Here is a 27,368-nt window from a genome sequence, read left to right as displayed (position 1 = left end):
CCAATATTGTGTATTGTTGAAATGAATGCAATATCAACTTGTGCTACAGAGACTGCAGTACTGCTCCCTCTCTCTATAATGTGAAAAGCGTGTACAAGTGGGTATGTTTTATAACCCATCAGCTGCAGTTATATCAGGGGCATTGCCACCTGTGGGCTGCAACAACACTGGAATTATGGGGGAAAATGCTGCATTGTGGGTACACATGGAAACATGCTTGAAATTGCACTAAAATGAGCCCTCGTGTCCCTTAAATGCACCCATTAAGGTCTCCTTATGTAGTGTTACCCGCATTTCATCTAGGCAAATGGTAACTCTCATCATATGTGCAAACTGCAAAAATTAGTAGTGGCAAAGCAAGAAAAAGCACACGTATAGATAGGGGGCACAATAAAGGCTGCAAACAAAACTCATCTGAAATAGCAAAACTTTTATATTTCTTTGCTTTAGAAAAAAACCAAGAAGAGAATAAAGAAAGAACTGTGCATTATAACAAGGGAAAGTCTAAATGTCCCGGGTGACAACAGATTTGGCAATTGCTTTCACAGCCAGCATGGTCTCCATACAAGTTTTTTTTATTTGGTTTTCAGGAAGCAGAAAGCCATATTGGCCTTCATCCCGTAACTCAAACGCAAAGGAGTATTTCATTCCTTCATCATACGCCCAGTCGATGGAAGAACCAGAAACTGGATCTGTGAATAAAAATAATAGACTGGCTGAGTAATAAGAACATTGCAACAATAACTGTGATATATAAACATTATAGGGGTCATTTATGACTGCAAGTAAAGTGGGCTAAGTGCATTTTAGTGCAACCTCTGTTTTTTCCCCACAATGCAGTGTTTTTTCCCCATGATTACAGCGTAATTGCAGTCGCCAGGGGGAGATGCACCTGACATTATTATGGCCAGTTCATCAATTCATCAAACTTGATGCAATGGTACTTCCACTACAAAGCTAACTAGGCTTAAAGGGGTTGTTCACCTTTGAGTTAACTTTTAGTATGATGTCGAAAGTAATATTCTGAGACAATTTACAATTGGTCTTCATTTATTTGTGGTTTTTAATTATTTCATTTTCAGTTTAGGAGCTCTCCAGTCTGGAGTTTCAGCAGTTATTTGGTTGCTAGGGTCCAAGTTACCTTTGCATCAGGGAGTAGTTTGGGGGAGAGACCGTTATATGAATGGGAGAGGGCCTGAATAGAAAAGATAATTACAAAAAGTAACAATAACAACAAAACTGTAGCCTCATAGAGCTGCTGGGGTCAATGACCCCCATTTAAAAACTGCAAAGAGTTATAAACAAATAAAGCATGAAGACCAATTGAAAAGTTGCTGTCAGTAACCCCCAATTAAAATCTGCAAAGAGTTATTAACAAATAAATAATGAAGACCAATTGAAAAGTTGCTTAGAACTGGCCATTCTATAACATACAAAAAATTAGCTTAAGGGTGGACCACACCTTTAATTGTGCTGAAAGTTTTCTAAGTCTGGTGGGTGTCACTTCCACCATATGGCATTAATGATGTGTGCACCATATTCTCTCTGCGCAACTGTGCTGCAGTGATTGGCACAGGCTGATGTGGGAACCCTGGAGGTACCTTCTGGTTCAGAGGTGGTGCTAGTTCCAGGGTTTCCCTGTATCAATAGGCACAACTCCAAGACATTTAGAACAGGAGTAGGAGGAAGGCAGCAGCACCATGCGTAACTATATGGAAGTGCAAGTTGGCACAGGTACAGGTATCCGACCCATTATCCAGAAAGTTCCGAATTACGGAAAGGCCATCTCCCATAGACTGCTTTGTAATCAAATAATTCACATTTTTAAAAATGATTTCCTTTTTCTCTGTAATAATAAAACAGTACCTGTACTTGATCCCAACTAAGATATAATTACCCCTTATTACATAGTTACATAGTTACATAGTTACATAGGGTTGAAAAAAGACCAGTGTCCATCAAGTTCAACCCATCCAAGTAAACCCAGCACACCCAACCCACACCTACCAATCTATACACTCACATACATAAACTATAAATACAACCACTAGTACTAACTGTAGATATTAGTATCACAATAGCCTTGGATATTCTGATTGATCAAGAACTCATCCAGGCCCCTCTTAAAGGCATTAACAGAATCTGCCATTACCACATCACTAGGAAGGGCATTCCCCAACCTCACTGCCCTCACCGTGAAAAACCACCTACGCTGCTTCAAATGGAAGCTCCTTTCCTCTAATCTAAAGGGGTGACCTCTGGTGCGTTGATTGTTTTTATGGGAAAAAAGAACATCCCCCAACTGCCTATAATCCCCTCTAATGTACTTGTACAGAGTAATCATGTCCCCTCGCAAGCGCCTCTTTTCCAGAGAAAACAACCCCAACCTCGACAGTCTAACCTCATAGCTTAAATCTTCCATCCCCTTTACCAGTTTAGTTGCACGTCTTTGCACTTTCTCCAGCTCATTAATATCCTTCTTAAGGACTGGAACCCAAAACTGCCCCCCATACTCAAGGTGAGGCCTTACCAGGGACCTATAAAGGGGCAAAATTATGTTCTCATCCCTTGAGTCAATGCCCTTTTTTATACAAGACAGCACTTTATTTGCTTTAGTAGCCACAGAATGACACTGCCTGGAATTAGACAACTTGTTATCGACAAAAACCCCTAGATCCTTCTCCATTAAGGAAACCCCTAACACACTACCATTCAGTAGATAGTTTGCGTTTATATTATTTCTACCAAAGTGCATAACTTTGCACTTATCAACATTGAACCTCATTTTCCAGTTTGCTGCCCAGTTATCTAATTTTGTCAAATCGCTCTGCAAAGCAGCAGCATCCTGCATGGAACTTATAGTTTTGCACAATTTAGTGTCATCAGCAAAAATAGAAACAGTACTGTCTATGCCCACCTCCAGGTCATTAATAAACAAGTTAAAAAGCAAAGGCCCAAGGACTGACCCCTGCGGTACTCCACTAACCACACTGGTCCAATTAGAAAATGTTCCATTTACCACCACTCTTTGTACTCTATCCTTCAGCCAGTTCTCTATCCAATTACAAATATTATGTTCTAGGCCAATATTCCTTAATTTGATCATTAACCTTCTGTGAGGTACTGTATCAAACGCTTTAGCAAAGTCCAAGTAGATGACATCAACTGCCATTCCAGCATCAAGGTTCCTGCTCACCTCCTCATAAAAGGCGACTAAATTAGTCTGGCAAGATCTGTTACGCATAAAACCATGCTGGCACAAACTAATAGTATTGTGAACTGCAATGTATTCAAGTACCCTATCCCTTATTACCCCTTCCAAAAGTTTTCCTACTACTGATGTCAGACTAATAGGCCTATAGTTTTCAGGCTGAGAAAGGGATCCCTTTTTAAATAATGGCACCACATTAGCAATCCGCCAGTCTCTTGGCACCATGCCAGACCTCAATGAATCCTGAAAAATTATGTGAAGAGGTTTGGCAATCACAGCGCTCAGCTCATATAATACCCTGGGATGAATCCCATCCGGCCCTGGACCTTTGTTTACCTTTACATGTTCAAGTCTCTTTTGAATTTCCTCCCGAGTGACCCATGCGCCAGTAGCTAAATTACTAGAACTGGGCATATTACAAGGGAAGCCTTCATTATCTGGCTCCTCAGATGTTATTGGGGGCAGAACAGCCCTATTGGGGTTATTTAATGGTTAAATGATTCCCTTTTCTCTGTAATAATAAAACAGTACCTGTACTTGATCCCAACTAAGATATAATTACCCCTTATTGGGGGCAGAACAGCCCTATTGGGTTTATTTAATGGTTAAATGATTCCCTTTTCTCTGTAATAATAAAACAGTACCTGTACTTGATCCCAACTAAGATATAATTACCCCTTATTGGAGGCCAAACAATCCTATTGGGTTTAATTACTGTTTAAATTTTTTTTTAGTAGACTTAAGGTAGGAGATCTGAATTACAGAAAGACCTCTTATCAAGAAAATCCCAGGTCCCGAGCATTCTGTACCTTTATTGATTGGGTTTTCCACTTAACTGACTGGGCCAAGGGCAACTGTGCATGGGGTAGTAAATGACCCCTTATATCTATAGATAGTTAACAACATACAGTATATCACAAACAATGTGCATTTACCAAAAGCTTTAAAGGGGTAGTTCACCTTTACTTTACCTTTTAGCATGTTATAGTATGTCTTATTCCTAGCAACTTTGCAATTGACCTTATTTTTTCATGTTTTATAGTTTGTTTGTTTTTAATTATTTGCCTTCTTCTCGGTTTTTCCAGCTTCCATATGGGGCTCACTAACCCCAAATGCCAAAAGAAAACTATTGCTCTGTTAGTATACCATTTTTTTATTGTTATTTTTTTATTTCTTATCTTTTATTCAGTCCTTCTACTATTCATATCAAACTTCTGTCTGGTTGCTAAGGTAAACAAGATCCTAGCAACCTGGAGAGCTGCTGAAGTTAAATAACTGAAAAACCTCTAAAAATAAAAAAAAAAAATTAAAAACAAATTGCAAAATGTCTCAGAATATAATACTAAAAGTTAATTTAACAACCCCTTTAAGGAGTGCAACCACAGTTACATTCACGCAAAGATGGAGGCAGGTGTTGATGTCATTCATAAAGTTACTTGCACCGAAAGGTGCTTCTTAAAAGTCAGCTTAGTTGTGTGCAACAGAGAACCCCAAAGCTACCATTACGGCAAAGGGGCACAGTCGCTCCATAATGACCCGTGCCAATAGATGCAACATAAAGAATCATGCACAGAAGTCAGAATTCTGACAGTGATGTGTGGTTTGTTATTGTTTGTTGTATTAATGAAAGCTTACAAATTGTAGTAGCGATGGGTCCATGTGTGTAGCTAGTGCCATACAGGGTGGATAAAGCCTTCAATGCAGAAACAGCAATTTTGTCCTGAGAAGAGAAGAAGAAACACAAGTGAGAAAATTACTTTTTAATCATTACTCCCTTGTATTAAGAACTTTGAAATGTAATGTAGAGGTTGTACAATCTCTAATAATGCAGTTATTTTATGCAATGTCTGTCCTGTCAAGTAGGTATTATATGGATATTATGTGATAATTGTAGGGAAATTCAACATTAGCAGCATGTTCTACAGCAGTGATCCCCAACCAGTGGCTCAGGGACAACATGTTGCTCCCCAACCCCTTGGATGTTGCTCTCAGTGCCCCCAAACCAGGTAGTTATTTATGAATTCCTGACTTGGGGGCAAGTTTTGGTTGAATAAAAACAAGATTTACTACCAAATAAAGCCACATGTAAGCCAACAGTGTGCATAGAGGCGCCTAATAGCCAATCTTAGCCCTTATTTGGCATCTCCATTAACTTTTATGATGCTTGTGTTGCTCTCCAAGTCTTTTTACATCTGACTGTGGCTCACGAGTAAGAAAGGTTGGGGATCCCTGTTCTACAGCATATAATAGCATTGTAACTCCCAGCAAACCCCAGCATAGAACAACACTGTGACCCCCAGCAAACCTCTGCATAAATTTACATGAAGACCTCTAGCACAGGCACTGTGACATAGTAGGGCTAATTTACTACTGGTAGATTTTACATGAATGAGCACTAAGGGGCATAATTTTGTGCTCTAGCTCTTGCACCAGGCCATCTGTAAATAAGGCCCAGTCTGTAATTAAAAGTTAAAGGAGACAATCTCACACCATAGTGTATGGCATTGTGTTTGCCAGAATGGAAGAAGGAAGCGTTCCCTGTGAGCTGCTTATGGGCACTCTGCAAAGGAGTAATTAGCTAATGATAAGTGAGACAAGTATCTATTTAATTTATTTATGGAGAGAAAGGTTAAACATTTTCCACACGATTACACTCTTCATATCAAGCATTACTTCAGGGAGGAGTGGGGATTGTGGTCTCAAGGCCCCATAATTTTTTGGTTTAATTATATTGATTAATCAACCCTGTGGGAGACATGCCTTCACCAATATACTGTGTATAGTAAATTTTGTTAATGTAATGTAAAATATTATACTTAGGATGGAGAATTATATTATATCCTTCTTAAATCCTCCATAAAAATGCCCCAAATATCACAAACAAATGAAAAAAGGCCATGGAAGTTTTAGAAAATTTTGTGTTATCCCCAGGAGCTGTGTTGCATCAGGTTGCCACCACTGGGCAAATCATTCTAGCTAATTTGCCATGCAGTAGTGTGAGTGGGATGGCATGGCTGGTACAGAAAGTGACCTGTAGTATCAGATCTTACTAAACCAGCCAGGGCAATGCTATGTGCAAAAGTAATATACAAAGGCATGTTTGCCAGAATAGGTGCTAACATGTCAGCCAGTATTTGATTTTCAAGAAAAGATATAAAATACCTCATAAAAATAATGCATTACCACTTACCAGTTTTTTACTATTAGGTGGTTTTTCAGATTTATACCCATAAGGATACATAAGCATCTGTCCATATGCATGGAAACTGATATATGCTTTTAGAGATGAGATATTGTCACGAATGTAAGAAGCCACAGCTTTTGTTTCGTTTTCAGACTCTGGGCCAGACCCCGCATAGATTTCTGAACATGGCTCATCATTAGAAAATCCAGCTGTGAAACAGGCATCATGCTTTAATGTTTTTAACAAAACATACATAATGCAGGAGAATAAATATGTTTTTTAGATAAACCCCATTTGTGGAACACCTTCCTTTTGTTTACTTACTGCCCCAGGAAGCATTGAAGTTCCTATTAAGATCCACTCCAACACATTTATTATTAGCATCCTGGTAACGGTTCTTTCTCCACATACGATCCTGTAAAAATATCATTATATACTGTACATATACTGTATATATATTTATATAATATAGGGATAATATAAGTCACCAAGGAGTTTCATGACCATATAAAAGCATGAGGATGAAGGCCTCATGCTTATATGAAGGCCTCATGCTTATATACGGGCTATTGATCTCCACAGTGAATTCTAATATCCTTATATTTTACAACAGGGGGTACATTATTAATTATATTACACAAGTTTCAGTGAGTCATGTGAAAGAAATGACATCACTAAGCACTGATTATAACTGATGACATCACTAAGCACCATTTATAAAGATATCATTTACAGGATAATTATGGCTCTTGTATTTTATACAAATATAATAATATCATAAATCAGTTAGTGATTTTTTGACCCTCAACTAGGTGTATGCTTTGTAATGTTAATTTCATTAGCAGTTTTCGGGGACTTTTCCTTTTAATTAAACAAGACCGCCACAAGGTTCCCAAATAGTGATGAGCGAATCTGTTCCGTTTCGCTTCGCCGAAAAATTCGCGAATCTTTGAAAAATTCGCGAAACGGCGAAAATGTCGTGCGACAAAAAAAATTGTCGCCCGCGGCTATTATTTTGTCGCGCGGCTATTGTTTTGTCGCGCACGGCTCTTGTTTCGTCACCCGCGGCTCTTGTTTCGTCGCGCGGCTCTTGTTTCGTCGCCTGCGGCTATTGTTTTGTCGCGCGGCTATTATTTTGTCGCCCGCAGCTATTATTTTGTCGCACGGCTATTGTTTCGTTGCGCGCGCTCTTGTTTCGTCGCCCGCGGCTCTTGTTTCGTCGCCCGCGGCTATTATTTTGTCGCGCGCTATTGTTTCGTCGCCCGCGGCTATTATTTTGTCGCCCACAACTATTCTTTTTTGGACGTGCGGTGAATTTTTCCGCGGCGAAATTTTTCATCCGTTTCGCGAAACAATCCGCCAATGGCGAAAAGCGGAAATTCGCCGCGAATCCATGCCTGGCGAAACTTTTCGCCCATCACTATTCCCAAATACTTCAGAGGAGGAATATGGTGTTAGACATCAGGGCTGCCTGGCAAGGATACATCTGGCAGCTGCAAAGGCCATTGTGTTAGTGTAAATGGGATTTGCTGTATTGTATTTTGTAGTCTTTTTGCCCCCTTGAGTTTTGTATTAAACTCCCAGGCTGTTAATTAAGCTGTGCATTTATTTGTTCATAAACTCCTTAAAATTCCCTTAGTATGTGGCTGTTAATGCTTAATAGTTACAGTTATAATAACCTAAATTGCAAAATACAATGTTTACATGAGTCCATGTCCAGATATAGCCGTCAACGTTAAATACAGGAACAACGTGGAAAGTCACACTATTCAAGAGCTTTGTCATAGCTTTATCTTTTCCATAACTTCTGATTGCCTGTAAACAACGAATACAGTGACATTTACCATTTTACATATAACTGAGAGGAAACAAAATATTATTGTACAGTGAAAAAACTACCAAACCTTTCATCATCATCTTTATTATGTTGGTTTACAAAACCCAAATACTATTCTTCCACTTCCGCTTATTCAGTTTATTATGTTGGGTTAAAAAATCCAATCTACTGTGCTTTGACTTCAGCTTATTCAATTTTCCCATTGACTTTGACAGGGAAGATTTTAAAACTGCTGCCACACTTACAGCTTTGAGGCTGCATCCCCCTAACTTAAATAACATAATCATGGGGTCACCCCGAATTAAACAGTGGGAGGGGCCAAAAACTGCCAATCAATTTTCACCCATTGACTTTTATGAGGAAGTTGAAACTGCTGCCAATCTTACAGCTTTGAGGCTACACTCCCCAAACTTGAATCACACAGTCATGGGGTCAGCCTGAATGAAAATATCATGATTGTTGGATGCCCAAAAGTGGGCGGAGCTGTGAACAGTCAATCAGATTTTTCCTATTGACTTGGCCGAAATTCAACCTGCTGCCATTCTCACAGTAATAACACCAGGGTGGAGCCACCAAGCGCCAGATGTCACCTGTTGACTTTCAGTGGGGAAATCTAAATTGCTGTCATTCAGACAAACAAATTTTTGTTTTTACTATATAACAAAATGGTTCGGTCCAACGTCCCTCTCCAATAAAATATTACAGTCCGACCCCCCCAAACAAAATGGTACGTTCCGACCCGCCCTCCAAAAAATGGTACGGTCCGACCCCTCCTCAAATAAAATGGTATGGTCCAACCCCTCCTCAAAAAATGGTACGGTCCGACCCCCCCAACAAAATGGTACGATCCGACCCCCCCCCACCAAAAAATAGTACGGTCCGACCCCCCCTCCAAAAAATGGTACGGTCTGGCCCCCCCTCTCAAATAAAATGGTATGGTCCGACCCCCCCTCCACAAAATGGTACGGTCTGACCCCCCTCTCAAATAAAATGGTACAGTTTGACCCCCCTTTCCAAAAAAAATGGTATGGTCCGAACCCCCCCCCAAAAAATTGTATGGTCCGACCCCCCTCTTAAATAAAATGGTACGTTCCGACCACCTCCTCCAAAAAATGGTACCATCCGACCCCCCCCCAAAAAAAATATGGTACCGTCCGACCCCCCCAACAAAATGGTACAGTCCAACCCCCCCTCAAATAAAATGGTATGGTCCGACCCCCCCTCCAATATAAATGGTACGGTCCGACCCCCCTCTCTAATAAAATGGTATGGTCCAACCCCCCCCTTCTAATAAAATGGTACTGTCCGACCCCCACCTCTAATAAAATGGTACGGTGTGACCCCCCCCCTTCCAAAAAATGGTACGGTCCGGACCCCCCTCAAATAAAATGGTATGGTCCGACTCCCCCCTTCAATAAAATGGTACGGTCCGACCCCCCTCTCAAAAAATATGGTACAGTCCGACCCCCACCTCTAATAAAATGGTACAGTTCGACCCCTACCTCCAACAAAATGGTATGGTCTGACCCCCCTCCAAAAATGGTACGGTCCAACCCCCCACTTCAAGTAAAATGGTACAGTCCGACCCCCCCTCCAAAAATTGGTACGGTCCGGCCCCCCCTCTCAAATAAAATGGTATGGTCCGACCCCCCCTCCACAAAATGGTACGGTCCAACCCCCCTTTCCAAAAAAAATGGTATGGTCCTACCCCCCCTTCCAAAAAAATAGTACGGTCCGACCCCCCTCAAATAAAATGGTATGGTCTGACCCCCCCTTCTAATAAAATGGTACTGTCCAACCCCCCCTCCAATAAATGGTACGGTCTGACCCCCCCTCTAAAATAAAATGGTACAGTCCGATCCCCCTTTAAAAAAATGGTATGGTCCGACCCCCCCCTTCCAAAAATATGGTATGGTCTGAACCCCCCCAAAAAAATGGTACGGTCCGAACCCCCTCTTAAATAAAATGGTACGTTCCGACCAACCCCCTCCAAAAAATGGTACCATCCGACTCCCCCCCTCAAATAATATGGTACGGTCCAACCCACCCCATCAAAATGGTACGATCCAACCCCCCTCAAATAAAATGGTACGGTCCACCCCCTTCCTCCAAAATAAATGGTACGGTCCCCCCCCTCAAAAAAAATTGTACGGTCCGACCCCCCTCTATAATAAAATGGTACGGTCCGACCCCCCCTTCTAATAAAATTGTACAGTCCGACCCCTACCTCTAATAAAATGGTACGGTGTTACCCCCATTCCAAACAATGGTACGGTCCGGACCCCCCCTCAAATAAAATGGTATGGTCCGACCCCCCCTTCAATAAAATGGTACGGTCCGACCCCCCTCCCCCCAAAAAATGGTACGGTCCGTCCCCCCTCTCAAAAAAATATGGTACAGTCCGACCCCCATCTCTAATAAAATGGTACGGTCCGACCCCCCCTCCAACAAAATGGTACGGTCCGACCCCACTCTCAAATAAAATGGTATGGTCTGACCCCCCCCCCTCCAGAAATGGTACAGTCCGACCCCCCTCAAGTAAAATGGTACGGTCCGACCCCCCCTCAAAAAATGGTACGGTCTGACCCCCCCCCTTAAAAAATGGTACGGTCCGACCCCCCCCCCTCCAACAAAATGGTACGGTCCGCCCCCCCTCCAAAAAATGGTATGGCCCGACCCCCCTCCAAAAAAATAGTACGGTCTGACCCCCCTCAAATAAAACGGTATGGTCCAACCCCTCCTCAAAAAATGGTACGGTCCGACCCCCCCAACAAAATGGTACGATCCGACCCCCCCAACAAAAAATAGTACGGTCCGACACCCCCCTCCAAAAAATGTTACGGTCTGGTCCCCCCTCTCAAATAAAATGGTATGGTCCGACCCCCCCCTCCACAAAATGGTACGGTCCAACCCCCCTTTCCAAAAAAATGGTATGGTCCGACCCCCCCCTCCAAAAAATGGTACGGTCCGACCCCCCTCTCAAATAAAATGGTACGGTCCGACTCCCCCCTTCTAATAAAATGGTACTGTCCGACCCCATCTCTAATAAAATGGTACGGTCTTAACCCCCCTCCAAAAAATGGTACGGTCTGACCCCCCTCTCAAATAAAATGGTACAGTTTGACCCCCCTTTCCAAAAAAATGGTATGGTCCGAACCCCCCCAAAAAATTGTACGGTCCGACCCCCCTCTTAAATAAAATGGTACGTTCCGACCACCCCCTCCAAAAAATGGTACCATCCGACCCCCCCAAAAAAATATGGTACCGTCCGACCCCCCCCAACAAAATGGTAAAGTCCCTCAAATAAAATGGTACGGTCCGACCCCCCTCCAAAATAATTGGTACGGTCCCCCCGGCCAAAATAAATGGTATGGTCCGACCCCCCCTCTCTAATTAAATGGTACGGTCCAACCCCCCCTTCTAATAAATTGGTACCGTCCGACCCCCACCTCTAATAAAATGGTACGGTGTGACCCCCCCCCTTCCAAAAAATGGTACGGTCCGGACCCCCCCTCAAATAAAATGGTATGGTCCGACCCCCCCTTCAATAAAATGGTACGGTCCGACCCCCCTCTCAAAAAATATGGTACAGTCCGACCCCCACCTCTAATAAAATGGTACAGTTCGACCCCTACCTCCAACAAAATGGTATGGTCCGACCCCCCTCTCAAATAAAATGGTATGGTCTGACCCCCCTCCAAAAATGGTACGGTCCGACCCCCCCCTCAAGTAAAATGGTACAGTCCGACCCTCCCTCCAAAAATTGGTATGATCTGGCCCCCCCTCAAATAAAATGGTATGGTCCAACCCCCCCTCCACAAAATGGTACGGTCCAACCCCCCTTTCCAAAAAAAATGGTATGGTCCAACCCCCCCTTCCAAAAAATTAGTACGGTCCGACCCCCCTCAAGTAAAATGGTACGGTCTGACCCCCCCTTCTAATAAAATGGTACGGTCTGACCCCCCTCCAATAAATGGTACGGTCTGACCCCCCCCTCTAAAATAAAATGGTACAGTCCGATCCCCCTTTTAAAAAAATGGTATGGTCCGACCCCCCCTTCCAAAAAAATGGTATGGTCCGAACCCCCCCAAAAATGGTACGATCCGAACCCCCTCTTAAATAAAATGGTACGTTCCGACCAACCCCCTCCAAAAAATGGTACCATCCGACCCCCCCTCAAATAATATGGTACGGTCCAACCCACCCCAACAAAATGGTATGGTCCAACCCCCCCCTCAAATAAAATGGTACGGTCCGACCCCCCCGTCCAAAATAAATGGTACGGTCCCCCCCTCAAAAAAAATGGTACGGTCCGACCCCCCTCTCTAATAAAATGGTACGGTCCGACCCCCCCTTCTAATAAAATGGTACAGTCCGACCCCCACCTCTAATAAAATGGTACGGTGTTACCCCCATTCCAAACAATGGTACGGTCCGGACCCCCCCTCAAATAAAATGGTATGGTCCGACCCCCCCTTCAATAAAATGGTACGGTCCGACCCCCCTCCCCCCAAAAAATGGTACGGTCTGTCCCCCCTCTCAAAAAATATGGTACAGTCCGACCCCCACCTCTAATAAAATGGTACGGTCCGACCTCCCCCTCAAGTAAAATGGTACGGTCCGACCCCCCCTCAAAAAAATGGTACGGTCTGACCCCCCCCTTAAAAATGGTACGGTCCGACCCCCCCCCAAAAAATGGTACCGTCTGACCCCCCCCTTCCAAAAAATGTACGGTCCGACACCCCCCCAACAAAATGGTACGGTCCGACCCCCCCCTCAAATAAAATGGTACGGTCTGCCCCCCTCCAAAAAATGGTATGGCCCGACCCCCCCTCCAAAAAAATAGTACGGTCTGACCCCCCCTTCCAAAAACATGGTACGGTCCGACCCCCCCTCAAATAAAATGGTATGGTTTAACCCCTCCTCAAAAAATGGTACGGTCCAACCCCCCAACAAAATGGTACGATCCGACCCCCCCACGAAAAAATAGTACGGTCCGACCCCCCCCTCCAAAAAATGGTACGGTCTGGCCCCCCCTCTCAAATAAAATGGTATGGTCCGACCCCCTTCCACAAAATGGTATGGTCCAACCCCCCTTTCCAAAAAAATGGTATGGTCCGACTCCCCCTTCCAAAAAATGGTACGGTCTGGCCCCCCCTCTCAAATAAAACGGTATGGTCCGACCCCCCCTCCACAAAATGGTACGGTCCAACCCCCCTTTCCAAAAAAATGGTATGGTCCGACCCCCCACCTTCCAAAAAATGGTACGGTCCGACCCCCCTCTCAAATAAGATGGTACGGTCCTACCCCCCCTTCTAATAAAATGGTACTATCCGACCCCATCTCTAATAAAATGGTACGGTCTGACCCCCCCTCCAAAAAATGGTACGGTCTGACCCCCCTCTCAAATAAAATGGTACAGTTTTGACCACCCCCTCCAAAAAATGGTACCATCCGACCCCCCCCCCAAAAAAATATGGTACGGTCCGACCCCCCCAACAAAATGGTACAGTCCAACCCCCCCTCAAATAAAATGGTACGGTCCGACCCCCCCTCCAAAATAAATGGTACGGTCCCCCCCTCCAAAATAAATGGTACGGTCCGACCCCCCTCTCTAATAAAATGGTACGGTCCAACCCCCCCTTCTAATAAAATGGTACCGTCCGACCCCCCCTCAAATAAAATGGTATGGTCCGACCCCCCTTCAATAAAATGGTACGGTCCGACCCCCCTCTAAAAAAATATGGTACAGTCCTACCCCCACCTCTAATAAAATGGTACAGTTCGACCCCCTACCTCCAACAAAATGGTATGGTCCGACCCCCCTCTCAAATAAAATGGTATGGTCTGACCCCCCTCCAAAAATGGTACGGTCCGACCCCCCCCTCAAGTAAAATGGTACAGTCCGACCCCCCCTCCAAAAATTAGTACGGTCTGGCCCCCCCTCTCAAATAAAATGGTATGGTCCGACCCCCCCTCCACAAAATGGTACGGTCCGACCCCCCCCTTCCAAAAAAATTGTACGGTCCGACCCCCCTCAAATAAAATGGTACGGTCTGACCCCCCTTCTAATAAAATGGTACTGTCCGACCCCTCCTCTAATAAAATGGTACGGTCTGACCCCCCTCCAATAAATGGTACGGTCTGACCCCCCCTCTAAAATAAAATGGTACAGTCCGATCCCCCTTTAAAAAAATGGTATGGTCCGACCCCCCCCTTCCAAAAAAATGGTATGGTCCGAACCCCCCCAAAAAATGGTACGGTCCGAACCCCCTCTTAAATAAAATGGTATGTTCTGACCAACCCCCTCCAAAAAATGGTACCATCCGACCTTCCCTCAAATAATATGGTACGGTCCAACCCACCCCAACAATATAGTACGGTCCAACCCCCTCTCAAATAAAATGGTACGGTCCGATCCCCCTCCAAAATAAATGGTACGGTCCCCCCCCTCAAAAAAAATGGTACAGTCCGACCCCCCTCTCTAATAAAATGGTACGGTCCGACCCCCCCTTCTAATAAAATGGTACAGTCCGACCCCCACCTCTAATAAAATGGTATGATGTTACCCCAATTCCAAACAATGGTACGGTCCGGACCCCCCTCAAATAAAATGGTATGGTCTGACCCCCCCTTCAATAAAATGGTACGGTCCGACCCCCCTCCCCCCAAAAAATGGTACGGTCCGTCCCCCCTCTGAAAAAATATGGTACAGTCCGACCCCCACCTCTAATAAAATGGTACGGTCCGACCCCCCCTCCAACAAAATGGTACGGTCCGACCCCACTCTCAAATAAAATGGTATGGTCTGACCCCCCCCCCCTCCAGAAATGGTACAGTCCGACCCCCCCCCTCAAGTAAAATGGTACGGTCCGACCCCCCCTCAAGTAAAATGGTACGGTCTGACCCCCCCTTAAAAATGGTACAGTCCGACCCCCCCCCAAAAAAAATGGTACCGTCTGACCCCCCCCCTTCCAAAAAATGTACGGTTCGACACCCCCCAACAAAATGGTACGGTCCGACCCCCCCTCCGGCCCCTCCTCCAACAAAATGGTACTGTCCAACCCCCTTTCCAATAAAATGGTACGGTCCGATCCTTAGTTATAAGGGCTGCCATGACACAGTAATCATTATGTTGGGTTGAAAAACCCAACCTACTGTTCTTTGACTTCAGCTGATTCATCCACTTCTTCTTATTCTTAGCGCCCCCCATTTTCTAAACGCTACTCCTCCTACAGTTTTAGGGGTACAACACCCAAACTCCCCACATATCTTCGCCCTATAGCGGAGCAGGTTGCTTGTGCTTTTCTAAGTGATCCGGCCCCCCGTATTTTTGTGGCGCCGCTCCGAACACTCCAAATTTCCCATTGACTTTGACAGGGAAAATGTTCAAACTGCTGCCACACTTACAGCTTTGAAGCTACAGCCCCCAAACTTAAATAACAAAATAATGGGGTCACCCTGAATGAAAATGTGACATTTGTTGGATGACCCAATATGGGAGGAACACACAACAGCCAATTAAATTTTACCCATTGACTTTGATGGGGAAGTTTAAGCTGCTGCCAAATTTACAGCTTTGAGGCTACACTCCCCAAACTTGTTTGATGCCCAAAAGTGGGCAGAGCCACCAACAGCCAATCAGTCACTGGGTGAGTACATATTCAAGTTTTAAAAAAGTGGGCCACCAATAAATAACCAATCAGATTTTACCTATTGACTTTCAATGGGGAGATCCAACCTGCTGCCATTCTCACAGTATTAACACCAGGGTCCCCAAACTTTTCACAGTTGGTCACTAGGGGACTGCAGTTTTTTTTTTAATTTTATTGGTTTGATGCCAGGGTTCCCAAACTTTGCACAGTCAGTCACTTGGTGACTTCGTATTCAAGGTTAGAAAAAGTGGGCGGGGCCGCCAAAAGCCAATCACATTTCTTTCATTGTTTTCAGTGGGGAAATTTTACCTGCTGCCATTCTCACATGTTTAATGTCAGGGTCCCCAAACTCTGCACAGTTTGTCACTTGGTGACTATGTTCCAAGTTTAGAAAAGTGGGCGGGGCCAACAACAGCCAATCAGATTTTACCTACAGACTTTCATTTGTTTAAATTTCACCAACTGAATTTCATTGGTTTATGCTGCTGCCTTTCTCACACTATTTATGCCAGAGTTCCCAAACTTTGCTCAGTCAGTCACTGGCTGCCTACATATTCAGGGTTAGAACAAGTGGGCAGAGCCACTAACAGCCAATCACATTTCAGTAGGGAAATTCTAACTGCTTAACGTTTAATGCCAGTGTCTCCAAACTTTTCCCAGTTTGTCACTGGGGGACTACGGTCAAAGCTTAGGAAAAGTGGGTGGAGCCACCAACAGCCAATCCATTTCCACCCATTAAATTTCATTGGTTTATATTTAAACTGATGCCATTATTTAAGTATTAAATCTAGTGTTGTTAAACTTTGCAAAGTTAGTCACTGGGTCTTTGCAGTTCAAAGTAAGAAATAGTGGGCAGAGCCACCAACAGCCAATCACATTTCACCTATTTACTTTCAATGGTGAAATGTAAAATGCTGTCATTCTCACACTATTTATGTCAGGGTGCCCAAACTTTGCAGTTTGTCACTAGGTGACTTCGACTCAAGGTTAGAAAAAGGGGGCGGGCCACCAACCACCAATCACAATTTACCTATTAACTTTTATTGGTTTACATTTAAACTGCTGCTGTTCTTTAATTATTAATCCTAGGGTCCCTAAACTTTGCAGAGTTAGTCACTGGGTAACTGCAGTTCCAGGTTAGAAAATGTGGGCAGAGTCACCAATCGCCAATCAGATGTCACTCGTTGACTTTCAGTGGGGAAATATAAATTGCTGCCATTCAGACACCATTAAAACCAGGGTCCCCAGACTTTGCACAGTGGTTTTTACTATATAACTGTGGTCCAAGAAAAGCTGGGTGGAGCCAACAACAGCCAATCAGATTTAATTCAGTGACTTCACGATTTTCAAATCAACATGAAGTTTGTTCTCAAGCTTCCCTTTCTAGTTATTATCTTGTATTTATATAGTACCAGCAAGTTACATAGTGCTTTGTCAGCATACAATCCAATAAAATTACAGGGAGGGTGCTAACAGGCCCACACTTGCAATCTGTGCATTCTGACAAATGCCAGAGGCGCTGCTATAAGATTATATATGATAATATGATATGATATAAGATGCCATAGATAGTCACTGTGAGGGACAGTTGGGCATCTGTGTGCTTGAAAAGCCAGGGCCTATTTTGAATCCTTGTCTGGACCTGGGAGTTTGCATTAATGTTTTATACACAATTGACCATTTATATTATTCATGTTTAAACAATTCTTTATCACATATTGGGCCCGATTCACTAAAGTCCGAAATAAGGAGTGCTATTTATAGCATGCGTTAAAAATCTTATCACTTCTTATTTTTCACTCGATTCACTAAAAGGACACTTGTCATAATTAAGAAGCGATGTTCTTGGCGTTATTTATCTTACGATGACATATTTTAATGAAAAAAACTATGCGATAAGCGTTATTGACCTTTAGTGAATTGGTCCCTATAACGCTTATCGCATAGTTTTTTTCATTAAAATACGTAATCGTAAGATAAATAACGCCAAGAACATCGCTTCTTAATTATGACAAGTGTCCTTTTAGTGAATCGAGCGAAAAATCAGAAGTGATAAGATTTTTAACGCATGCTATAAATAGCACTCCTTATTTCGGACTTTAGTGAATCGGGCCCATTGTCTAGAAAAGCAGGTAATGTAGTCAACTTATCTTCAACTGATTTGCAGAATAATAACTAAAATAGTTGGTTTTGGAGAGCCAAACAAAATTTCACTGCTGATATATTTGACCGCTGTACCACAGGAACCTCAAATTGTATGCACCATGGAGGAAAGAACTGATGAGAATGTATAATCTCTATGGAATATATATTATATTAAACTTAATTATACGAATAAAATAATACTATACCTCATTTACAAACCATTGGCAGAAAGCAGGAGAGATCCATTCTCGCGCGTGAACACCACATTCCAGGACAATGCCTTTTTTATGAGCACTTTGGCTTCCAACCTTTTTTGATCAGTTAAAAAATAATTGATCAATTAATTTGACAGTGTTGAAATATGTTTGTTAATATGCAACTTATGGAATTATAGTACCTTGAGAACTAGTATAGTCTGTCCTTCATAAGTGTTTCCAGCTTGCACAACAGATACCAGATTTGGGTACTTGACAGAAACACGATAAGCCCAGGTTGAAATCTGAAAAAACAGCATTTATTTGACTTCAGTAAAATTCAGTAATATCAAGTTTTATTAAAAATAGAGAAACAAGAACATATCTGACCTCTAACCATGTTCGGTATCTAGGGCTAGGAAAACGTTCATCCTTGGGATTACCAGCTTTACTTAGTTGGTTTTCAATAGCTTCTTGTAAATTCTGAAAAAGAATTCTAATATAAAAGAACATGTTTTGAGACTAAATAAACACAGATGCGTTTGACGTGCCCTAAACCATGCTTAACATGCATTAAAGTCAAATAATAATATTTTGGCTAGGTGGACTTCACAATGGCAATACTACACAAGCACACACACAAAATAAAAAAACATACCACAAACAACCAAAAATACGGGGTATAAACAAATCAATAAATGAGTGAAATTCTTATGGAATCAGGGTTGTCACCTTTTCTGGAAAACTATACTGGCCTTCCTATATTTTTATTCTTCTTCCCTATTGGCATCAACAGAGTCAGACTGGGCTACCTGGGCCTCCCTCTTGAGTTGGAGGGTCTCCAACTCAAGTGCCCACTGCTGCTCACTGCTCTCACTCCCACTCCTGCACTGCCTTCCACACAGCCATCTTTATTTTTTCACAGCAAGTAAGCAGCAGAGTGGCTAGGGGTGGAGTGGGAGGCAGGCAGGTGGCAGGGTCCAACAGGGTCAGGGCCCATGGGTTTTTTTTACTGATTGCCCGGGGGGGGGGGGCAGTCTGACCCTGGCATCAAACATAATTTTTACAGGCCAGGTGGCAACCCAAGGTTCACCAGTGGGAAGGACAGGCCTGATAAGTACCACAATGCTTCAGGGACATAGCGTTACTCCTCTGACTCTTTAAACTAAGTATAAAGTGTAGACTAAAATGTAATTAGCAGAATAAACAAAATCTTAGAAATACCATGTGGTGTAGCAGTTGAGAATCTTTGAAATATATTGGTTGTGTTTAGAATAGTGTTCTGCAATGATAAAAGCAACAATTTTTACCTGATTTTTACCTGTTACTAAAGCAGCTTGGTAACACATTACTGACATTTTAGGATTTAACAATGTATTACCCACTCTGGAATTATTTGTTGCAGTGGGGGGAAATAAAAATCCTTTCTTTAGGTATGCAATCTCCATCAAGGAGCAAATTTTCAGACTGGTGATTGTGCTGCTGCTGCTGAGTAGCCCTAATCACTATCATTCTACTGAGCATTAGGGCACATGTATGTTTACAAGTACAGTGAGCAAAGTGCAATTTCAAGCACAATTACCATGTTTTTTCCCTACAATGCAGTGTTGTTTCCTGTACATGTACATTAGAGGGCATTATAGACAGGTAGCATTGATCTTTTTTTCCCATATAAAGGATCAACGCACCAGAGGTCACCCCTTTAGATTAGAGGAAAGGAGTTTCCATTTGAAGCAGCGTAGGTGGGTTTTTCACGGTGAGGGCAGTGAGGCTGTGGAATGCCCTTCCTAGTGATGTGGTAATGGCAGATTCTGTTAATGCTTTTAAGAGGGTCTTGGATGAGTTCTTGAACAAGCAGAGTATCCAAGGCTATTGGGATACTAAAACCTACAATTTGTATAGATATTGGGATATATAGAAATATATGTGAGTGTATAGATAGGTCAGCATGAGTGTGTGTATTTATGTGCACAGGGGTTTATCTGGAGGAGTTGAACTTGATTGACTTTGATCTTATTTTATATGTACAGTATATGTAAATCTTTATTTTATTTTATTTTATTTTAACCCAACTTAACTATGTAACTAACTATATGACAGTTCCAGGTTTGTGATAACTTCAGAATTGTACTCATATATTATGCTGAACTGAGAAATTAGAAGAGCAGTTAAAATACATTATGGAACTGGGTTCCTGCTGTTAGTTAGGGCCCCTCTTGTATTATTCAGTTTAAGAAACTCTAAGGAGGACAGTAGTATGTGCAAGAACTCTGCAACACTGTTGGATAAATCAGTCAGTGTTGGTGAACTCTATTACCTTTCTCATTGGTTCTCTAAGATATTGTCAAAATTGTTCCACATTAATAAACTAGTTCTGATTTATGTACTGAAATACACTGAGCCATTATGCAACCACTTGAAAATGCATTTTGTCCTTGGTAATATCTACCGTTATCTTTAATTCTTCTACTAATGTATAACAAATACAGGATGAAAAAGAACATAAATATATTGCTAAACTGTAAGGATAAGTAAGTATAAATATAATAAAATCATTCTTATCCCTACCTGTGTTTAATTCCTTTTTCCTCAAGAAGGCCAGTGATAATGTGAGAGTCCTCAGCGTTTGCATGAAAATCCACAAAGGCTTTGGGGATCACATAAGATGATGAATGAGGCTTCCAAAAATTAAGCTGAATTGAAAAAAACCCAAATGATATAAATATGCAAAATATTGCAGTAATACAGATAATTTTTTGCCCCCCTTTGCCTCCTAGCTGCTACTTCAAATAAACATGTGACAGTCTTTGTTTAAGGTTATTTTTTATCAATCTTTGTCATTTAAAAATGACAAATTTACCCCAATGTGTAATAAAAGGCACAATCTTTGCCCCAGAGCAGTAACCTGTAGCAACCAATAAGATATCTGATCTTAAACAGGTGACCGGTAAATGCTTCCTGTTAATTGGTTGCTATGGGTTACTGCTTTTGGGCAAACTTAGTGTCTTTTATTACATAACAAATTGTACATATCTCCAAGGCCTTATTATGTGAAGCATCAACCAAAACCATTATTAGGGTTACAAGTACGTGAAACCATAGCTTAAACAAAAATGTTTAAATTACCTTCACATGAAAAGCTGTGACTAAAATAATTACAATTCAAAGCTTCATCTTGAATACCCTGTTGTAGTATAAAGCCTTGGGTAAGGAGCTGCCTATTTAATGGTAATGAAAGGTTGTCATCTGAAGAAGGCTCAAGTTGACCTTCCAATTTGAGAAACATTACTGCAAACACTAAAACTGATCCATTGTTTAAGTGCCTATTGTTAAAGGAACAGTTACACCAAAAAATAAAAGAGCTTTAAAGTAATAAAAATATAATGCACTGTTGCCCTGCACTGGTAAAACTGGTGTGTTTGCTACAGTAACACTACTATAATTTATATAATAAGCTGCTGTGTAGACACGGGGGCAGCCATTCAAGCTGGAAAAAAGGAGAAAAGGTACAGGTTACATAGCAGATAACAGATAAGTTCTGTAGAATACAATGGTGTTTTATCTGTTATCTGCTATGTGCCTGTGCCTTTTCTCCTTAGAATGGCTGCGCCCATGGCTACATAGCAGCTTATTTAAATAAATTATAGTAGACTTTCTGAAGTAAACACACAACTTTTACCAGTGCAGGGCAGCAGCACATTATATTTTAGTTACTTTTATACACTTTCATTTTTTGGTGTTACTGTTCCTTTAAGCCCCTGCGTACTGTAATTCCACTTCTTGTTCCCTTGCAGCAGTAGTAGAGATACTTCAAGGATGCTGCTGTTTTTGGCTGTAGCAGTCAAATTAGGAAGCATAAGTTGACTGAATAAAGATCAGCTAGTCCAGGTGAGTGCTAAGTGAGGTTACAGCATACAAGCCGAGCACCACTTCTCTAAAGATTTACTCCCTGTTTTGAAGGCAGAAAAAATAGAAAAGGGGGAAAATGATGATATATACCAATTCAACTATGTAGGCCCATTTAGGCTGCATATCAACAACAAAAACAGTAAGGATGCAGAAGAGGAAAGGCCTTTGGGTTGTGTATGGGAAGCCATGCAGGTACAGCAGCTCCTAGTTTCCTCCATGGAATTTACATGTTTTTGATATTCCAGGTAGAGGATTCATTGTTGGGAAACCCATTATCTAAAAGGGTCCATCTCCCATAAACTCCATTTTATGCAAATAATACAAATTTGTAAAAAAATGAATTCGCTTTTTTGCTGTAATAATACCTTGTACTTGACCCTACCTAAGCTGCATGAATCCATACTGATGACAAAACAAGCCTATTTGGTTTATTTAATTCTAAGTTTATTTTTTAAGACCTAAACTATGGAGTTCCAAATCAGGGAAAAGCATTCTGGATAACAGGTCCCATACCTGTATAACAAAAAGGTTCTTACCTGCATAACTCTGGCCAAATGTTTGATGAACTGAACATCCTCTTCATTTTGTGGAAAGACACGTAATGCTTTTTCACTGACAATAAAAAAATACCCCTTTATAAAGTACAGCAGTAACACATAAGAAGTTTAGAAGATATTACTAGAAAGGATAAGAAAATGCACTGAAAACCTCAAACAGCTATACCATCCATGAACTCACTTGTCAAAGCGGCGAATGAAGGGAGCAGCAAGAGATGCTACGATAACGACAAAAAGTATAACGATTTTCATGTTTCTCTTAGACTTCTAATCACAACTGTTTTTCTTCTCTTATATATCTTATAAAGATCATATGATCACAGAATAGTGACATTTTTTTCCAATGTAAGATTCTTTGGCAATGAGATAACATGATATAGGAAGCTGGGCTCCACACAGATAACCTTATCAGGTCAGACAGAAATAGAAAATGGTTTTCATGTGAGGGTGGAAGATTTAGCAAGACTTCTTCAATTCCTTTTTGAAATTTAAATCTTGCTACCCCATAATAAATAAGCTGTTATAATTTTAGAAAACAATTAACATTTGGGCCTTCTTAGTTACATAGTTAAATTGGGTCGAAAAGACCGAAGTTAATCAAGTTCAACTCTTCCAAGGGAATCTGGGACACACACATAGACCCATACCTACCTATCTATACACTCTATACACATACATAAACTATATATACCAACATCAATACTAATTGTAGATTTTAGTATTAAAACATGTGAGGTGAGGCCTTACCAGAGACCTTTAAGAGGTAAAATTATGTTCTCATCCCTTGAGTCAATGCCCTTTTTTATACAAGACAGCACTTTATTTGCTTTAGTAGCCACAGAATGACACTGCCTGGAATTAGACAACTTGTTATCTACAAAAATCCCAGATCCTTCTCAATTAAGGATCCCCCAACACACTACCTTTTAGTGTATAACTCACATTTATATTATTTCCGTGAAAGTGCATAACTCTGCACTTGTCAACATTGAACCTCATTTTCCATTTTGCTGCCCAGTTTGCTCTGCAAAGTGGCAGCATCTTTGATTGAATTCCTTTGAAATTCCAAATTTTATTCAAGTTTTGGCTGCAGAAAAACCAGGTATAACCAGGGAAACAGAGTCTCCTGTAGGCTGCTAGTCCATATAGGGGCTACCATTTAACCAACCACAGCTCTTTTTTTGTACCCCCAGGTACATTTTTTAAAGCTGTCTATGAAGATTTTCATTCATCCAGGTCATGGTATATCTAGTATATTACTAAACAAGTCCAGTTGCTTCAAATTTATTTATACTAGATATTTTTTAAAGCTCTTGTATGTGATTCTGTTCGGCAAATTCCATGTTACAATTCTACTATGAGACTGACTGGTGTTTGGACTTGTAGTTGCCCAAAATACCCTTTCGACACTTCTCTGTGTGCTGCTTTTAAAAATGAAAGACATTTTATGTAGAGCTCCACATCAACACTTTTGCCAACTGACATTTCCTGAGGGCCTTTACGCAGGGCTGCCTCCTTATTGTACCCAAAGACTTTAATCCTGATTAACCCCCACATTCTCTATATCTACCCCCCTCAAATCCTCCTTGTACAATTTGGCATTGTGAAATGGTCTTTTTATGCCACGTTTTCTTTCCTCTTCTATATATGAAGGAGAAATTGGGGCACAATATTATTCAGTGGTTGTAAGGCATTCAACTACACCTCAATATATTTCAACCAGTTAGTAAACACTGCCTGTAACAGTATGTTAGTGTTTCATGGCTCAGTATGTCAGGCGCTGGTTAATGATACAGAGAGAGAAATATGTATAATCTAGTATTATTTAACATATAATACACAAAGTGATATAAAATCTAGTATTATTTAACATATTATACACAGAGTGATGCACTACAATATAAACTCAAAAATAAAACAGATCAACTTTAATCTGTATAAAAATGAAGTACAAATAGAATCTCAATTTTTGAACGGAATAATTCGAATCTACGTTTTAGATTCATGACTGGCAATCAGCACTTACATAGGCACATAGCCACCAGATGGCAGCATTTCTATGATGTAAGGATATACCTTGCACTGGGGATGAAAAGTCATGAGCAGCCTTGCTAGGAGACGTGTTTTATTATTAGTAGTAGTGTCCTTTATTTATATTGTACTTGTAACTGTCATGTCTTGATTGATTTAAATTAATTGTGACTTTATGTCTGTCAAGGTTTTCATTCAACCAGGTCATGATTAATAGTATTTAATATAAAACATTAAAGAGATCAAATGGCAATCAGCATATGGGCTATGTTTTCAAAAGAAGTAACACATATGCTGATTGTCATTGCCATTTGATCTTTTTAATTGATTTATATTATATATCATCTACTGAGCAACAGAGTATCCAGATAGAGCACCACATGCTTGGTTTGAGATATACACAGGTATTTGACCGGCTCAGCTGTAAATCACCAGCTAGGGACACAATTGCAATTATAATTGCTAGTAAATTTGTAATACCCTACGAATTCCTACCTTTTCTGACCCTCTCTGCTGACTTATTACCATTTATAAGGCCAGACCTGCCTATTCTCTGCCCATTTCCCCACACACTGAGCCCATTGCCCTGCTCCGTGTGAGGCCCACCCCCAGCTCCCCCGACCCGAACGCCGGTATAAAAGTTAAAAAAAAGGTGCCAACCCTTATATAGGGTCTAGAGCAACTGGACTTGCTGAGTAATATTAAAAAAAGGTTCTGCACTCATTCGAGCAGCAGAAACGTTTTCAGCATTTCTCAGCTTTTTTGCCTGGTACAGTTTTAAGCCAAAATTCACATTTTCACAAGCACTGAAATTTTTCCAGACTCCATGCTACAATTTCGCTATGCATATTGCTTTACAGAATTTTTTATTTTTTTTTTGTGATGGAAAAACAACAAACACACTAAACACTGTTTAGTGTTAAAACCACAGATGCCTTTTTATTTAAATTTTGCCATTTTGCAAACTTTTCCACTTGTTTGCAAATTTTGCCTATCACTACTAGTCTCCCATACTTTGTGCAGGTCATAATTTTAGGTATCCCCATTCATGTAGTGCTTGCTGCAGTTCTGGCCTTCAGCTATTTTATATAAGACACAGGTTGGAGGGTAATTCACAAAAGTTGTACAATGTCAAAATGTTTGGAGTATTTAAGGAGTAGTTGGAGCATTCCAATGTAACTTCCTTTTTAGAGTGGGATGTAAATAAGGCAAGGGAAATGTTATTAATAATGCCAAAATTATATTCCACTTTCATGTTTGTTTAATCATTTCTTAAATCATTTCTCCCACCAAAATGATTTTCATTTATATAGTACATTTGAATTTAATGTGATAGTTGTAAACATTCCATATGTGTTCCTCATGGATTCTTTTAAGCTACAGTATGTCCCTACTTCTGATGTAGTTAGTAAAGAATGTGCTGACATTATCAACCTACAATACACAACAGGCATAAACCATATGACACATGGGTGGATCTATCTATAAACGAAACGTTACAAGTGACCATAATGTAGAGCAGAGGATACACCATGCCATACACAAGGATAACTCTAAAAGACAGTCATTCATAAAGACAACACCAGGAAAACTGAAGGCCTGCTCTACAAACTTTTCTGTCACTGTTCACTCTCACTGTCTTTTTTTCACTTAACTCACTTTACACACTATTATCTATCCTTTATTATCAGTTTCTTCCCTAAATGGCCATGTTATAGGCATGGTAAAGGCAAATGGTTGTGGGATAGATATCTGGGCACACCAGACATTTCCCAGTATCCCAGAAGGCCAGGCCAACACTACCAATATATTAGGCCTCCCAGTAAACCCAATCTCTATGTTTTTCCTTGGGACGGAGTTCCATGTAGGGAAAAACTAACACAGTGCCCCAGGCGTCCCTAGCAATGAATTAAACTCACGGATGCACCATAGAGTAGAACAGAAATATTTTACACTATGCTTTTGTGCAAGGATGCCTGGGAATATGTCAAGCTGGCAGAATTCATATTCACTTTTTATGCTTTATTCAAATTCACATTACATTGCAGCCTGGAAATCAGTGTATTCTGCATCAGCATTAAGCAATGCTGAGCCTACCGAGTATATGAATACTGTTGTGAATCTCTATGGGTAATTCTCTTTAATGCCCCACAGTGCTTCTTTGTTTCCCTTGGTGGTGTTGTTTTAGGAGGAGAAGTGTGTGGATTACAGCAAATATCATAGTGTCTATTTGTGGCACTTATCATTATGGGTTATTATCCATGCTATTAATGGCTGTGGTAGATAGAAGTTCAAGAAAAGGTAAGTTGTTTAGCATGACCATCCTTTTAACTGGAGAAAGAGAAGCTTCTATGGTTTAATTCCAGCCCATTATGGCTATTGGGTACATTCTGTGGCCTGCAAGGCTTGTGTAAACAAAATCCTGTTCTATATAAGTGCACTAGTTTCAATAAGCAGCTATAGCTCCTAATGCAAGGAAAGTCTGGTGTTTATTACCTTCCAGCATGTTATGGCTTTATTGGATCCATATACAGCAGTGATACCCAACCAGTGGCTCAGGAGCAACATGTTGCTCACCAACTCCTTAAATGTTGCTTTTTTTTACTTTCCTAACTTGGAGACAAGTTTTGGTTGCATAAAACCCC

The 27,368-nt window shown here is 41.3% G+C and overlaps 1 protein-coding gene across 1 annotated transcript; it reads right to left on the bottom strand.

Annotated features, from left to right (window-relative positions):
• Positions 1-413: 413 nt before the first annotated feature.
• Positions 414-22,956, bottom strand: LOC105947369 (mast cell carboxypeptidase A). The gene is made up of 11 exons (XM_012963320.3): positions 22,874-22,956; positions 22,672-22,747; positions 20,795-20,919; positions 18,617-18,722; positions 18,430-18,531; positions 18,239-18,340; positions 8,100-8,210; positions 6,720-6,810; positions 6,402-6,604; positions 4,847-4,931; positions 414-692 (listed from the first exon to the last, which is right to left on the bottom strand). The coding sequence occupies exons 1-11, from the start codon at positions 22,942-22,944 to the stop codon at positions 505-507; spliced, it is 1,260 nt and encodes a 419-aa protein (XP_012818774.2). The 5' UTR covers positions 22,945-22,956; the 3' UTR covers positions 414-504.
• Positions 22,957-27,368: the final 4,412 nt, after the last annotated feature.

The sequence above is a fragment of the Xenopus tropicalis genome, chromosome 5 (genome assembly GCF_000004195.4).
Source record: "Xenopus tropicalis strain Nigerian chromosome 5, UCB_Xtro_10.0, whole genome shotgun sequence".
Lineage (NCBI taxonomy): Eukaryota > Metazoa > Chordata > Amphibia > Anura > Pipidae > Xenopus > Xenopus tropicalis.
Note: the sequence above shows the minus strand (reverse complement) of the source record. Positions and strands in the feature narration are given on the sequence as shown.